Below are 15,629 nucleotides of genomic sequence, written 5' to 3' on the forward strand. Positions count from 1 at the left end.
GCAGTTGGCACAGACATAAAAAAGGTGTACAACCATGAGCATAGCCCCAAATCAATTATATATAAGAAATAACGTAACACATGGAAAGAAATTAATCAAAAAGAAGAATTTCTACTATATGATTCTCTGGTCTGCTACCTGCAGGCAACAAACGCAAATGAAAAAAATCAGCATTCTTCTGGCAGATAAGAGAAAAATTAATAAAAATGTTTCCTTCCTATTAGATCCTCTGATGCAACTATTGTTAAAAGTGAGTGACTGCAGGAGGAACTTGCTCGCTTAAAATACTGTTTTTTTGGACTACAGAAATAAGGTTTTATTCTTGCTGTTAAGCTCAATTACATGAGTTAGTATGGATTTGCACTGTCCAAAGAGCATCCCTTTTCCTTGCCCCGTCTCATTAAACGGCTCTGTGGGATATGCATGAGACAAATGTAATAGGAACCCAGTGAGAAGCATTTTGAGGTGTGCCTACAGGGTAATGATTCTTGAGGAAGTGGGAGTGCAGCAGCTGAAAACTCTAAGAGGGGAGCTACTGAGAGGCACAGAATATGCCCCAGATTAAATTAGTAAAAAGATATTAATACTGTAAAGATAGAAATATTCTGCTCCGTAATGAGATGGGAAAGGGCACATTTTTGTGGATTTCTGCTTTATAGAGTTATTTTTATTTTCTACTTGTAATTGGACAACAGGCCATACCTGTACAAAACATATGAAACAAAAAAATCTTTCCTATTAGGAGGGCTTTATGTATTTTGTGTTTTATGAATATCATCTAAAATTAACAAATAAATAGGAGGCTAGAATACAGAGTATTTGGTAACTTGGCGCCCAGTTTAAATAGCAGATCACTGCCTCGTTTCCATCATGTATAGAAAATGTAAGTTTAGAAGGAAAGTTCTATTTGAGTTCCATTTACCTGTTAACTACAATACAGCATATCTGTGTAGAGCTTTTATATATTTGGGTATTATAGATAAAATGTGAACCAGCATTTTTTTAATCCCTGGTTAATATTATCATATTGATCTTTTGAAAGGTAGCACCACATGATAAATGTGGCTCAGTTATTATGTAATAATTAAGGCATGGATGGTATTTACTTCAATTGTCATATTTAGAGGTTTCTATTATTTTTATATATATTACAAGATTTTACATGCCTTCTCCTTTGAGTATATCTTTTGCAAACAAGTTTAAAGGAGTGCAAAACAGAAGCTGGAGACTTGGGGACAATATCACCATTTTCAATTCCATTCATTTATTATGATTTTTGAGACATTTGTTCCATTGGTATGTCTTCTTTGTTCTGTGCATGAGTAAAATGATATAAAGTTTGTGATGGAAGTTTTAATATTAATAATACTATCTAATATAAAAATTATCTGAAATGGTATAGATTAAGAAGCACCAGAATAAAAAGGTTTGGAAATATTTGCCTGTTTTCAGGCGAAATTCACCCGGCAGAATTTCTGAGCACGCTGTGATGGATTATTGTAATTATTGGGAATGATAATATTTTAATGTGACTTTTTCCCACCTGTCAGTTGCAATCAAGGCTGCCCAGCATTCTGAAACAGTCTCATTTTGCTAGGTGGCTAGTCTTGTGCGGCCTCTAAAATGCTTAGAATATTAATGCAAGGAGAGGAGAGTGAATGCTCTCTACAGTTCCATTATGAACTGTTTGTTTTATTTTAACCAAAAGGCATGCAAAACCTAACTAAAATAATGTTTAATAAATTAATGCCAGTGAGTGGTTAAGAAAAAGGAACCCTTTTGGGGGATATTGCATCAAAACCATAGAATTTTACATTTCTTTCCCCTCTTCTTACTTGACCATGTATATTAATTTCTGTAGAATTTAATTTTTTTCTTGGCTGCCTCATTCAGAAGTGAACTTATAGGAACAAAGATAATAAGACATTTAGGTCAGGCTGATCTGGTGTATAGTAGGCTGCAAAGGGAGGAAATTATTTATTGAGGTGAGGTTTAAAGACACATATATTGGATTGAATACTTACTGTGTTGATCTTTATCACATCTTGCATTTTCTCATTGTACTGCTTATTTCAATCCCTTTTCCTCTGAATTCTTCTATATCTTTTCTATTTTTCCCTAAAATGTTCCTTGTCATCTTCTAGCTCTTACGCCAGTGTGTGGCTCTATCTTTTCCTGAAATTGTGCCATTGATTTTTTTTTTTCCTGTGACTTCATTTATCTGGCAAGGACGTACTCCTCAAATTGCTTCTTAACCACACAAACCCAATTATTATTCTTATTTCATTCGACAATCATGCTACCAGTGTATACAGTAGGACTACTTCATCTTAAACGTCCCATTTGCCCTTTGCCCACTCTAGATCGTTGCAACTTACCCCCACAGGAAAAATTCTGCCATACTTAGGTCCAAGCTTTTACAAGGTAGCTGTTGGCACCGGCAAAATGAAAGGCTTCGCCATGCATTGGACGGGCATCAGTATGGCCAGGGGTTGCCAATCTGCACCACCCTTCTTGCTTCCACTTCATCTCCAGGGCAAAGGTAGCTGAGGTCCATTCACATGGTACCCAGTGCTCTCCCTTTCTGAAAATGGAAGCATCCGCTTGCACCCACCAGAATCTCCCAGTAACCTCCCTTTTCATCCAGTACAAAATACGATGCCTACTCATGCTGACAATTGATGAACCGTCTTGTGGACCCGCCATTATAGCACTGTTGTGTTCACAGCTTCAGGATGTACAGCTAATGCTTAGCGTTTTAAAATGAGGTAAATGTTTATACTTACACACATCAAGGTGATTAATTCTGGTGAGTGTGTTGTTTGGCTATCTAGGAATCAGAGGCAATCGAAGAGCTGGAATTCAGATTTCCTCCCGCCTGCCTGCCAAGGGGCCTCAATCAGAAGTAATTTTCCCCATGAGGGCACATGCAACTCAGTTGTGAGCCTTTTCTGAGCAGATATTATTATTTGTGTCCAATTATGTGTGGTGGCTTTCTGAAGTGGACTTCTGTGCCCACTAATCCATACACAGGAGGCGCCTTCATTCCCTCCTTCATTGGTGCTGTTAATTGTGTGCTCGTGCTTCAAGCGTCTCTCACCTTTTTCAAACATTGGTTTATGGCCATGAATTAAATGTCAGGTTTTCCCGTTAGAGAAACATGCCATGTAGACAGCAGAGTGAGAGCTGATCTTAAACTACAAATACTCTGCATTTTAAGAGAAACCTCCCCGCCCCCCCCACAGCCTGATAGGATAGCATGGCTAAAGGAAGGGTTAGTAATTTCACATTTTAACGTAGACTGAATTATATAAATCTGACACTTGCTTTGGGAGAAATGCCAGCTGGCCATTAAGGCACTCTTCTGTGGCTTGTTCTAAATACCAACATCGAGATCTTGTGTATTTTGAACAAGGAGCTCAAAAAAATTTTTTTTTCACCTTTTATTTATTTTATTGTAGTTTATTTTTGAAAATAAGTGCTTGCTTTCATTTACATGCCTGGAATTGCAATTGATAGCCAACTCATAAAACAAAACGGTCCCTGAAAAATGGAATATTATACTGTCAGTTAAGATCTATAATAATAAAAGTATAATATGCGAATTAGATCGGACGTCCTCACGGACAAAGCTGGGGCTGCAAGGGAAGCCCAGGTCCCGGGTGCCTGCCAGCGGCCGGAGGGAAGCCAGTGTCAGCAGCCGGGGGAAGGAAGGCCTACTCTTGCACGAATTCCATGCATCAGGCCTCTAGTTTTATTATAATCTTGGATAAATAAGCAGTTTTGTCGATTTGTTTCCTTTTAAATTTTCACATGAGGTTTTCCTTTTAATCTTTAATAGAACTATTAAATTTGATTTTATAGTATAGGAGGCAATTTTTTAAGTTATTGAGTATTTTAAATAATTGTTCAATTACATATTATCTTTAATAAAACCCATCTAAGAATGATAGCATATATGTTTGGAATTTCATTTCTTAAAAAGAAAGCATTTTATTGCTATTGATTTTATTCTTATAATATGCATCCCTTCTGTTTGTAATATATAGACTTTAATATTTGAAGAGCAGCCAGAAATAATAAAAAGAATTTACTAAAATATATATGAACTATTAAAATATTTATTGTATAATTAGACATCTCTTTTTGTTAGCCTTAAATGCAGATTATATATTTTTAAAAAGTATATATTGTCATTTTTGTTATAACTGATATTAAGGCCATTACTGTACAGATTGATTTAGTATGGATATAAAATATATAAATAATTAAATACTAGTAGTCAATTATTTTAGTGTTGGTAAAGTGTACTAAATGATGGCTGTCATTTGTTGTCTGATATTTTGTAGTTCATAGTCTCAGAAATCTAAGAAGAGTAACAAGAGGTTTCTCAATTTTTAAAGACTAGATCTTTAAGCATTTATGAGTTAACCTATATTTTTCAGTGTTTATAACTACTAAAGAATGGCTTGCAGAGTAGTAGGATATATTAATAAAAGGTGTTTTAAAAATCTTGAGTTTTTATTAAATTTAATTGAGCTTACATTGGTTAATAACCTTATACAGGTTTCAAGCATATATTTCTCACAGCAACCTTCTTATTTATTAGTTTGTAACCTTACTCTAGTTAACTAACCTTGTGAACTTGACTTCCCAGATCCCCAAAATAAAAATACTAGTAATGCCCTTAACTCCCTCACTGGGTTATTTTAGAGTTTACATAAGAAAGTGATTTGGAAGCCCTTCATGTCTTCTTTTGTTCAAAATTGTCACAGTTAAATCTTTTGAAAAAATATGGAAAATATTCTATTACTCATTATACTCAAAATTAATAATTAGAATCATCAGAGAAATGTTTAATGATTGTAGTAGTTTACATTGTTACTACTTTACTATTCTGTGGGTGGTTTCTTGCATATATTCCTTGCATAACTTGCTACTTGACATTTGTTTTAAGAGGTGAAAGATTATAGTTTCAAACTTGAAATAATGATAAGAAATAACTAATATGAGATTCATGACTTTTGAATGTGATTTGTATGAAAACCCATTTTTTTTTTACACCCAACACCTTGAGTATAAGAAAACACATTGGATTTAGGGCATTCTTTCTTCCTTAACATCTGTTATTTTAAAGGGAAAAAAAAAACCTAAATGAATTTTTAAAAGGATAAAGAAATTCCTTAAGAAATTCTTTGCTTGGATGTTTCTTAAGTAAATCCATGCAACTAATTCTCTTTGTAAAACTATGTCAAATGAATTCAGCCCTTTAGAAACTGGCTTTGGGGAAAATACCAGATATACCATTGTTCTGTAGGTAGCTATTTCTGTTTGCCAACAATGTCTTTAAAATTTGTTAATACATTCATTATTTTAAGTGACTTATGAGTTATTCTTTGCTCCTGAAAATTTCCTAGCACATTGCTAAGAAGTAAGAGCCTTTTAAGTACTTAGCCTGTCTGATGAGACTGCCGACATGAGTGACAATTAGTACAAATGACTATAGTTGTGTTGTTTGGATAAAATGCCACATTGCTTCTTTAGGAGCAACAGCAGGCTTCTGCTTAGTGAAAGTGATTCGAAGACTGATTCTTCAGGGCAAGTCAGAAATCACAGTCAGCGTGTGGTATTCCCACGCAGTCCACTTCAGATCCATCCCAACAACTGCAGCCCTCCCTTCCCTTTCAGTAAAATAGGCCCATTAATGTACTGCACCTCACTCTCATTCACTCAAAGGAAGTTGTATTTTTATTACTGAAAAAGTATCACATAAATACAAATTACATTTTTCATTAGAAAACTACTTTTCATTCCAGAAAAAAAATTCAATTAATTATGAATAGGGCTATGCTTTCATCAGGGAGAGAAATATGTAATTTTTCTTCAAGCCTCAAACGCATATAATGAAATCTTTTCTTGGGATCCACTCTTAAGATGGATTTTTTAAAAGCAGAGACTTTATTAAAATCTCAGTTCAATTAAAATGCATTCAATTACTTTAAATCTTTATTAAAATCTCAGGTAAAATTGTAGAACCCTGTAAAAGAGACTTGTACTCTTTACCAGGTAGTTAATTCTAACAAATGAACATAAGGCACACAATTTTGCTCTTCAGGGGAGAATGAGAAAATACTAGTAAGCTTTGGGCTTGGAGTTGGGGGTGGGGAGGGGTTGGAGGTGAAAGTTTCCTTCCACTTCTCTTCATGGGTCGATATTACCGGTGAATATGGATGTGGCATTATCTTCTGTGAGTACCCTTGGGGGGACTATTTGGTCTCTTCATAGAATTTTTCTCACCACCTTAATAAAAATGACCCAACTTAAGGATTTTTGTTTCACTGTCGTCTTTGGATATTTTTGGTACAGTGTCCCTGATTCTTTTTCAAGGGCCGCTAGAAGACGCCATTGAAGAGGAGGAAGAAGAGTGTCCATCCGAGGCAACAGACATCATCTCCAAGGGGGACTTTCCGTTGGAGGAAAGCTTTTCCACAGAATTTGGGCCTGAAAATCTGAGCTGTGAAGAAGTGGAATACTTTTGTAACAAAGGTAATCATGAATGGTTGGTGGCAATCTGTGAGTCCATTTACTCAGATGATTTTGTAAAGTTTTAAAAAATGCACCAGTAAAGTGGAGTAAAGGTGCTCAAATTGCTGATATATATGATTCAACGGTTTGAAAATACCTGCAGAATTTTTTAAGCACAAAATATTATTCTGAAGGATAAAAGAAGTACTTCTTCCACTTTAATAAGTCCTAGTGTATATTTAAACAAAGAGTTTCATGTTGATGGGCCAATTAACTATGGACATTTTCATGTTGGGTGGCCAATCAACTGTAATAGCTTTAATGTTTATCAGTTCTTCGTTTATTTTGTCAACAAATATTTATTGAATGTCAGTTGTTTGCAAGGCACTGAATGAGGCATAGAGTGTAAGCAGTGAATGGGGTAGAGTCCTTGCCCAAGTTTCTGGCTCACTCAGTTTTAAAACTGAGCGCTGTAGGTGTTTGATGTTGACTTTCAACATGGAGGGATGGAGCCTTTTGTGGATATTGTCACATAAGAAAATACCCACTCTCCATTCTAGAAACTCTTTTGACACATGGACATTAAGACAGAAGAACTTGAGACTGTATGTCTCAGCTTGTTTTTAACCTTGATGTGGACCTTGGTGGCTGTGTACTCACTGGGAATGTATGTGCATTTGCTTACTTTTTTCAAAAGTGAGTTTAAGGTTTCTCATCATTCTTTTTTATTTTACTGTTTTGTCTCTGCAAATGAGGGGAGTCTTCTAGTGCCTCCTGCACCAACATACAGTTTCAAAGTGTTTGGACCACTTCCTTGGTTTAGAACAGCTGTTTTGTTGATTTTACCATGACACTTTCCCTGAGAGTATGACTGAGAGTGTGTTTCTATCTCTGTATGTCTGTTTGTATTGGTATTTGCTCCATTTTTATTTAGTCATGTGTATTTTTTTAGGCAGAGAAATTATGTGCAATGATTTTTTATGTGTTTGTGTGAATTTGTTGTGTGAATTTGTTGATTAGACCTTAATAGTCCGAAATCAAGGATGCTGACACAGCTCCCCCAAAACTGCTAATTGTAAACATTTCTCTGTGGCCACATGTATATATGTTATTAGAATTCCAGTATGACTTCTCATGTTGCTGGTGTTAGAATTGAAAGAAGCCAGCTAGTCTCCATCGCTGTGGTCAGCAGAACCCGGGACCTAAAACTGTGGGAGCAGGTCAGCACCAGCACCTGGACCCACCGCAGTTCTCTGACCATTCTCCTGAAGGCCTCAAGATGGCTTTGTAACATGGCCCTCGTCTCCACATCAGAGACGTTCATCAGACAGAAGAGATCTTCTTTGTTAGTTGACTCAGATGTCAGGCCCAATAAATATTTTCCTTAGTTGCCCTGGATGTTAGAACCATTTCTTGACGATTCATAGCCATGGCAATACATAAAAAGCTGGCTGGAATTGAAGAGTTTTTAGACCTATTTGAAGACATTCCAGTTTCCTTCTTTATCAGCAAATATATCCTTTAGTTAACTTAAGAGTACCTACCTTATACTGGGGGGTTACAATAAAGAAAGAAACCAAAGGTTAGAGGGTCCTATTTATTCTTCTTGTATTGTCCTTAAAAGAGTTAGTGTATGGATTCTGACATTTTTGTCAGTTTAATTAATCTAGGGAGGTATTAATGACAGGTATTATTAAATATTTTTTTCTTTTTTGGGATGATCATTGGTTAAGGCCTGTGTAGAATTACAAGTTTTAAGTTAGTAGTTTATTGGAAGAAAACAGACTTATGGCAGCTGCTTACATGATTAGGTAACTATGGTATCCAGACAATAACCTCCATATACAATAAAGAGAGATGTAACTCATGAAGAATAATGACAAGCTTTTAGAAACTAAGAAAAATGAATTACAATTATTAAGAACATTGTTTAATGGATATTATTATTAACTACTTGATGAACTTGGAAAATTGAAAATATACATCAAATATTTCCTAAATAATGTTTAATATATTACACATGATATATTAAGTAATATGTAATTGATATATTTCATATTATAAAAATAATTCTGTAATGTTTAGTTTGAAACTAGAAAGTGATGATAGGTGGGAATAAGAATTCTTATTTCCATATATTTTTTAGGATAAATCCTATTACTATTTCAAACTACTGCCATCTTATTTAATAGGAAAATAATTTCATTATTTTACTCTCAAAGAGTGAGGGAATTCCCACTAAAGTCAGCAGGAACTAGTACGAAGAGAGAGAAGTCTTTGATATATATTGCATCCCCTTGAAGTCATACTGGGAACTCCATTTTTCACTTAAGTTGATTAGCCTCAGTAGGAAGAGAAAATTTTCTCTCTGGAAAATTGGAAGCTAATCTTTCTGTAGAAATTCACATATTAGTCTCAGTGACACATAATTATGTTTTCTTGCCAGTTTCAGAAAGGAATATAGATTAGGCTTTAGAAAAGTATTTAAATGGTTAATGATGCCAGTGTCGTGATTAAAAAAGCGGGTGAGAATTGTTCTTAAGACAAATTTTCTAAACTTTGGATCATTGATGAAGCATACTTTTTGCAAATATTCTGAATTGTTTACGACAACTTAAAACTTGTCAATATGCATAGGAAAATGAATTGGTTTATTTGGAAAATTTCTTCACTTAAAGACCCAGCCATGATCAAAATTTAGCAGTGAGATAGTTGCCCAAATGGGCACAAGGAATAACCTTTTTGAACATCAAATGCTTTTTTTCCTTATTAAACAAAAGATAGCCGTTTAACAACCCATATTACAAAAACATGGCTAAAATATCTTAAGTTTTCCAAATAAGGTGTTTTGACACATTGTCAAGGAGTACTGAGGATGCACATATAGTTACAATATATCTTTATTCATATTTTACTGTGTTCTGTATGAAGCAATCATATCCTATTGTAATTTCCTATTAAAAAAGAAAATAAACTCTACTCTTTGTTGAGACACAGCTTATATAGGTTAAAGTTCTTACTTCCTTTTGAAAGGGAGCTTGTACATTACACAGGATATCTTCAGTGTTTAGAATGACTCTTGACTTAGTATTGGATTATTTTCCTCAGTTCTATGTGGATATTATCTCTTATTGCTATAAAAGTGAAGGCTTTTAGACAAGTCTCAAAGCCATTTATTAATATTAGTAAAGTTGCTAGTCATCATAAAACATGTGATTACATATGATTACATCACTCTCATAATGTGATATTCCACATTAATGTCAAATAAATGTTGGTCAGAATTCTGTTAGCTTAATCATAGGAATCTAAAGCACAAATATTCACACATTTGGACAAGATCACCTTGAACAAACCCTTGCTATAGTAGTCACGGGACTAAAATTGGAGACTGACAATTCCAATTCTGTTGGAATTTCCTGTGTCACTTCTTACTTTTGGTCAGTGACATTTTTAAATGTTTCTTGTTTTCATTTTTGAAATGAATGAAATGGGCTCTATTGAAAAATACTCAAGTTTGCTTTGGTACCCTCAGATTTTAAGAATTCTAGCAGAACATAAAGTCATACTTTTAATTTGTGGCATCCTCTTTTGTTCAGTGCGTTTAGATGGTTTGGCATCTTGCCTCACAGTATCTCTGAGAGGAAGGAAACAAGCAAGAATTATTTCCTTGAATTTACGGATGACGAAGACATCAAGGCTGGGTCCATAAGTGCTACACATTTCCTGTGGTACTGGAGTATTTGCTTCAGTGATTTTTTTCTTCTGCCTTTCTTCTGGTTTATATAGTAACCAGAGAAGTACATCCATGCATGCTTAGAACTAAGCAAAGTAATATCAGTGGGAACCCCTGTGGCCTGGAAAACAACCCGGGGAGCTTTGAGTTTTGTCACTGCTGCCAGGTGGGACCTCTCTGATTTATTAGCAATTGTGGATTAACTCAGAGATTGTAAGCTTCTTGGTGGGGTTGACGTTGTGGATGTCATTAATGAAACTGGTCTGCTATTATGGATTGTTTGTAAGAGGGTTTCCTCTTAGAAATATTGACGGTTTTTCATGACCAAAGTGAATAAACATATCTTGGGACACATTTGGGGAGAATGTCACAGGATGTATGAACAGGAAGAAGAGTGTCAGGTCAATATCACTGTTAGGTAATAGAATGTAATGCTATTTAAAGAACAAAACACCTAAAACTAAAGAAATTGCATGTCACTGAGTTTTGAATGATCCAAAATGATTATCTAGAAAAGTTAACGAGGGTCCTTACAAACTGTCCTCTTTAACGAAGGCTGAAAGGGAAACTCATGCCATCAAAGTTGATTTTGGAAGACAGGTAAACCCCACATCTAGTCCCAATACCTAGACATGATGGTAGTGGGGGAAATCACTGGATATCATGCTTTACCTGGGGAGAGAAACTAATACAGGGTGGGGCAAAAGTAGGTTTACAGTTGTTCGTATGTAAAGATTAAGGTGGAAAAGGGGAGCATGATGGAAATCCATAACATAAGAAAACATAGTGTAACAATGGATTTTTCTCATGACATTCAAAAAGATTCGACTTAGGTAGTAGGCAGAAAGTAAAGATTACATTTCTATTTTAAATAAGCTTTAAAATAGAAAATGCAGTGCATATGAAAGAAAATAAAATACTTAGACTTGGATTTAGCTCTACCCCCAGAAGTAGTTAATACCAAACCCGAAACAAAATAAATGGATACTGAATTAGGTTGGCAGAAGCTTCCAGTTCTGTCCAAGATCAAATTCAATACAACTCAACCCATGCCAGACCCCCTTCTCAATGCTGGGGACACAGCAATAGATAGAAGTCAACCCCATGCTCTGGCGCAGAGACAATAAATAAACAAACAAACATTGCGTGATAGGATGGGTGACCACTGTGAAGGAAAATAAAAGACAGTCGGTGTCACATAGTGGCATTGCGTGTCTGTGTGTGCGTACCTGCAGGCTATGTTGTAAATAGTGATGGGGAAGGTGAACTTGGAACAGAGACCTGAGGAAAGGGGGCCCTGGTTCTAAGCCAAGTTGTCTGTGTCTCTGAGGCTAGTGTAGCAGGGAGCCAGAAGAGGACAGCAGAGAGCTGGGGAGCAGAAAGGGTGTCTGCACACCTGTGGAACTTGTTGCTCTAGGAATCTGTTGAGTCCCACCACGGTGGAAGGCTTGGGAGAGCCACAGCGGAGAGTCAGTGTATAACAGAAGAGGCAGGGCGTGACACAATGTGGAAGTACCTAGAGAAGAAAGGGCTGCAGAAAGTAAAAACAAACCTCATAGACACAGACAACAGTACAGTGATTACCAGAGGAAAAGGGAGGGGGGGAGGGGGAGGTAGAACAGGATCAAAAGGGGGATGAATGGTGATAAAGGAGACTTGGGGTGGTGAAGACACAATACAATATAGAGATGATTTTATGATAGAATTGTACACCTGAGACCTGTATAATCTTATTAACCAATGTAACCCCCAATAAATTCAATAGTTTTATTTTTAAAAAAGCAGGAAATGGAAGCCAGCAAACTGGGGAAGCTGTCAGGAGATACAGATAACCCCAATCAGAATCATCCCTGTAGCCAAGGGCTTGATGAGACTCCATCTGTGGCTCATTAATGTGGTTTCCGGAAGAGCAGTTTGGGGTGTTTGAGGGTGATATGAGTCATTCTGCTCCCTTTCACCCTACCAGAGTTGGGTGTGTGTTTTCAGTATCTTTTCACATCCTGGTATCTGAGAGATACAGAGTAGGAGGCGTGAGGATCAGAACCATTTTCATTATTGTGCTTAACTATTTCTACCAGTAGGTTGCCAGAGATATCGAAATGTCCCTCTCCCCACCCCCTTCTTTTCTTTCTGGCTGTAGGTTTTGTTTAAAAATTAAGAAATAAATGAGAAAAAGCTATTCCTTGTTAGACTATAACAAACCCAAGTCTAGATTATTGGCACTTACTTTCCCTCTCTTCCACTTGTTAAGCTAAAGCAACAAAAATATTGCCTAGATCCTTAATATTGCGAAGAAGAAGAAGGAAAACATACCTTCATACAGATTTGGCCTTGGGAGTGGTAACTGCTTGTTTTTCATTTGATCCAGTGTCAAACTTTCATGCGTTATTTCCTATCTTCTTTTCTTTTTATTATTATTTCAGTTCAGAAAGTCTGTTTACCTGTATTTCATAAACCCTTTTCAGTCATATGGTTTCTTTCCTCTTCTTCTACACCTTTAATGAAACATGTTTTTGCCTCCTCTGATGCTTGGGCAACTGGAATCCGAATCCACAGAAAGAGGCCCTACCACCGTCCCTTTGATTTCAATAGGGAAGGAGATCTTTACAGGAACTCTGTTCCTTTTTTTCTGAGCGGGATTAAGAAGCTGAGCTTTTTAAATTCTTGCATATAACATTGACATTTCCAGAGTGTTAGGACCAGGGAGTTCAAAGAGAAGGAGTGAAAAAGAAAAGCCAATATGACTTTGCTGTTTACCTTGCTGGAGGAGCTGTTTGTGCAAATCGCCTATAAGCTTATTGACCTGAATCTTTGACTCCTTGTTTCCTCTGGATTTGGCTGGAGTGGAGACACTGATGGAGCCCTGATAGAGCTGATTGAACAGCCCCCAGCTTTGCTTGGCACGAACCTCCCTTCCCTTCCCCGCCGCCTCCCCCTCCCTCCACATGACATTATTGTTCCTTGGCAAACCCTCTGTTCTCCTGGATTCAGTCCTTCTTTTAAAAATATGTAAATTTTTCTTACATAAGTCACCCAGCCACACGAAAAGAAAGTGAGGTCATGTTTGAAAATAGAAATAAAGGCTATAAGTATCTTATTGATATTTTTATTTCATGAGGTTGGAAAAAAAGAAAACCTGACGCTGTACTTTGATTCTTGTATGGCCACCGTAAAATCCTCAAAAAACAGTTTTTCTTTGGAATCAGATTGATTTTTTTTTTCTCTTAAACCGCCACCCTTGGAAAAATGAGGGAGCGTTCGATGGCAATTTATTCTCAGAGAGGGGGGGTCAGAATTTTCTTGGTGTTGATGGAACCAGAAGGTTGTGCAAATTTTGTCCATGACTTAGTTTGAGTTTGTAAAGGTCAGATCAAGCTTGGTCTGTTTACTTCATCTCTGTTTGCAGATATATCATTGTAACAATTTCAACAAAATTGAAATGATTGATTTTACGCCTTGGTGAAATGACTCATGATGATATCATTTATATGAATCGTGTATTGTAATTATACCCCTTTTTTGCATATTATAAGCTAAATCCATTGGTTCTTCTGTGAGCTGAGCATCAATAGATCTCCACTGTGCAATCTGCTAGACATTATCGAAACATATTAAAACTTGACAAAATACATAATTATAGAGTTCTTTTATAATTTATGAAACAATTTCGTTTTGTAATCAAGTGTGTTTTAGCCTGCTTCTCTCTGACATATAGGATGTCAAGAGGTCTTTGCCTAAGTTTTAGTTACATCCTTATTTTATACCAACTTCATTGATGTTAATAATAAAAATTGTAAGTGAATATAAAACCATTTTTACCATTCAAAAATATTGTCTCTTTGGTTTTATGCTTAAGGATTTTGCAAGTGTAAGAAAATTTTTTTGACCTGTAAAATTCAGTGTAGGTTTGTTGTTTTCTCTACAATGTTGAAAATCGGAAGAGTAAGAATTTATTTAATCTCCTGTTATGTATACAAATCAGAACATCTGGATATCAGAACATCTGTTTACAAATCAGACATCTGCATGACTAATTGAATTTTTCACTTTTCAGCTAGATATTGAGTTAGTCATTAATTTTAGCTGACCACTGTAAAGGAGAACCACTTATTTGTAAGCCCTTTTATTGCTATGTTGTTTTCTCTCTGGTACTTCAGATTGAATGAAGAAAGTAGTTTTAATCAAATTGTTATGATACAAATAGCTATTTTAAATTAAAATATGGTTGTTTCAGTTTTATTTGCTGAAATTATATATATATGTATATATACACACACATATACATATGTACATATCATGCAGATCTACATTAATGTCTGACAATCATTTATATCTACTAATTCTTAATTTCTGTTTCTATTTAAAAGACAGTTTAAAATGTGAGTAGCTTTAGGGAAGCTGGAAAGCTAATTTACTTTAATCATATAGAATTAACATTAACAAACTTGAATTTGACTGTTGGTCACATTATGATTTGAGATAAAATTGACCTTAGAAATCAATTTTAGAGAAATTGTTCTCTTGGAATTAGCCCTGTCTCCTCTATTTTATGTCCTTAAACACCACGAATGATTTAAAAATAATTTATTGGATCCATCCTAGAATTTTTTTTTAAGTTTAAATCAAATAAGTTTTTCAAAGCTTTTAAAATTCTAATATAAAATACATATTTTCTTGTTAGTATGTAAACTGTTTCACCACGTTTGATGATCACTCCAGAAGCAACAGGCAGTAGAAAAGCATTTGCCCCTCTTACTTCATGGGCTCATCTTTATCTCTGGTCGGCCTAGAAAGTGAAAAGGGAAATGTGGACATCCGTGGTAAGAAGAATTTAATTATAGTCACATAGCCAGTCACTTTTTGTTGTTCTGCGAAGATCAGGGGAAAATACCTGAATGTGCGATGCCACTGAAGGAGATACTGATAGGGCGTGCAGATTGCTGGTTCAGCTTCCTTTTTGTAGTCCCGTGAGATTCCAGAGATTGACACTGAAACTGCCCACCAATTATAAGAATTATAATAATGGTAATAACAACGTTCACCTGCTGCTGGCTCCTGAAAGTCAGACATCTTGCTGCGCATGGATCATCTCTAATCAACTGACTGTCCTGCAGGGTAGGTGCTATTTTCACCTGTGACTTCCAGAGGTTCAGTAACTCTTCCAGAGGCACAAAGCTACTGAAGGTTAATACCGAACGAAAACTTAGGTGATTGTACTGATAAAAATAGAGAACTAATTCCGGGTTCTGATGTCCATCATTATAAGATCCCTGTAGAAGCAGATGAACACATCTGAGGAAGCCTGGCCATCTGAGGCGAAAAACTCGCCTTTCAAGGTATTTTTAAACCTGGGCCTCTCTAATTATTC

General features: G+C 35.9%; 1 protein-coding gene across 2 annotated transcripts in view; it reads left to right on the forward strand.

Moving 5' to 3' along the window:
- The window catches only part of ZFPM2 (zinc finger protein, FOG family member 2), a 435,525-nt gene that overhangs the window by 86,876 nt on the left and 333,020 nt on the right, over positions 1-15,629 (forward strand). Inside the window, exon 2 of one of the 2 annotated variants that reach the window (XM_079796389.1) lies at positions 6,388-6,546. The exons of the other annotated variant lie outside the window; for it this stretch is intronic. Within the exon in view, the coding sequence (XP_079652515.1) occupies positions 6,388-6,546 (159 nt within the window). The remainder of the gene's footprint in view (positions 1-6,387; positions 6,547-15,629) is intronic. 2 annotated transcript variants of the gene reach the window in all.

Source organism: Cnephaeus nilssonii, assembly GCF_951640355.1.
Source record: "Cnephaeus nilssonii genome assembly, chromosome: 18".
NCBI lineage: Eukaryota > Metazoa > Chordata > Mammalia > Chiroptera > Vespertilionidae > Cnephaeus > Cnephaeus nilssonii.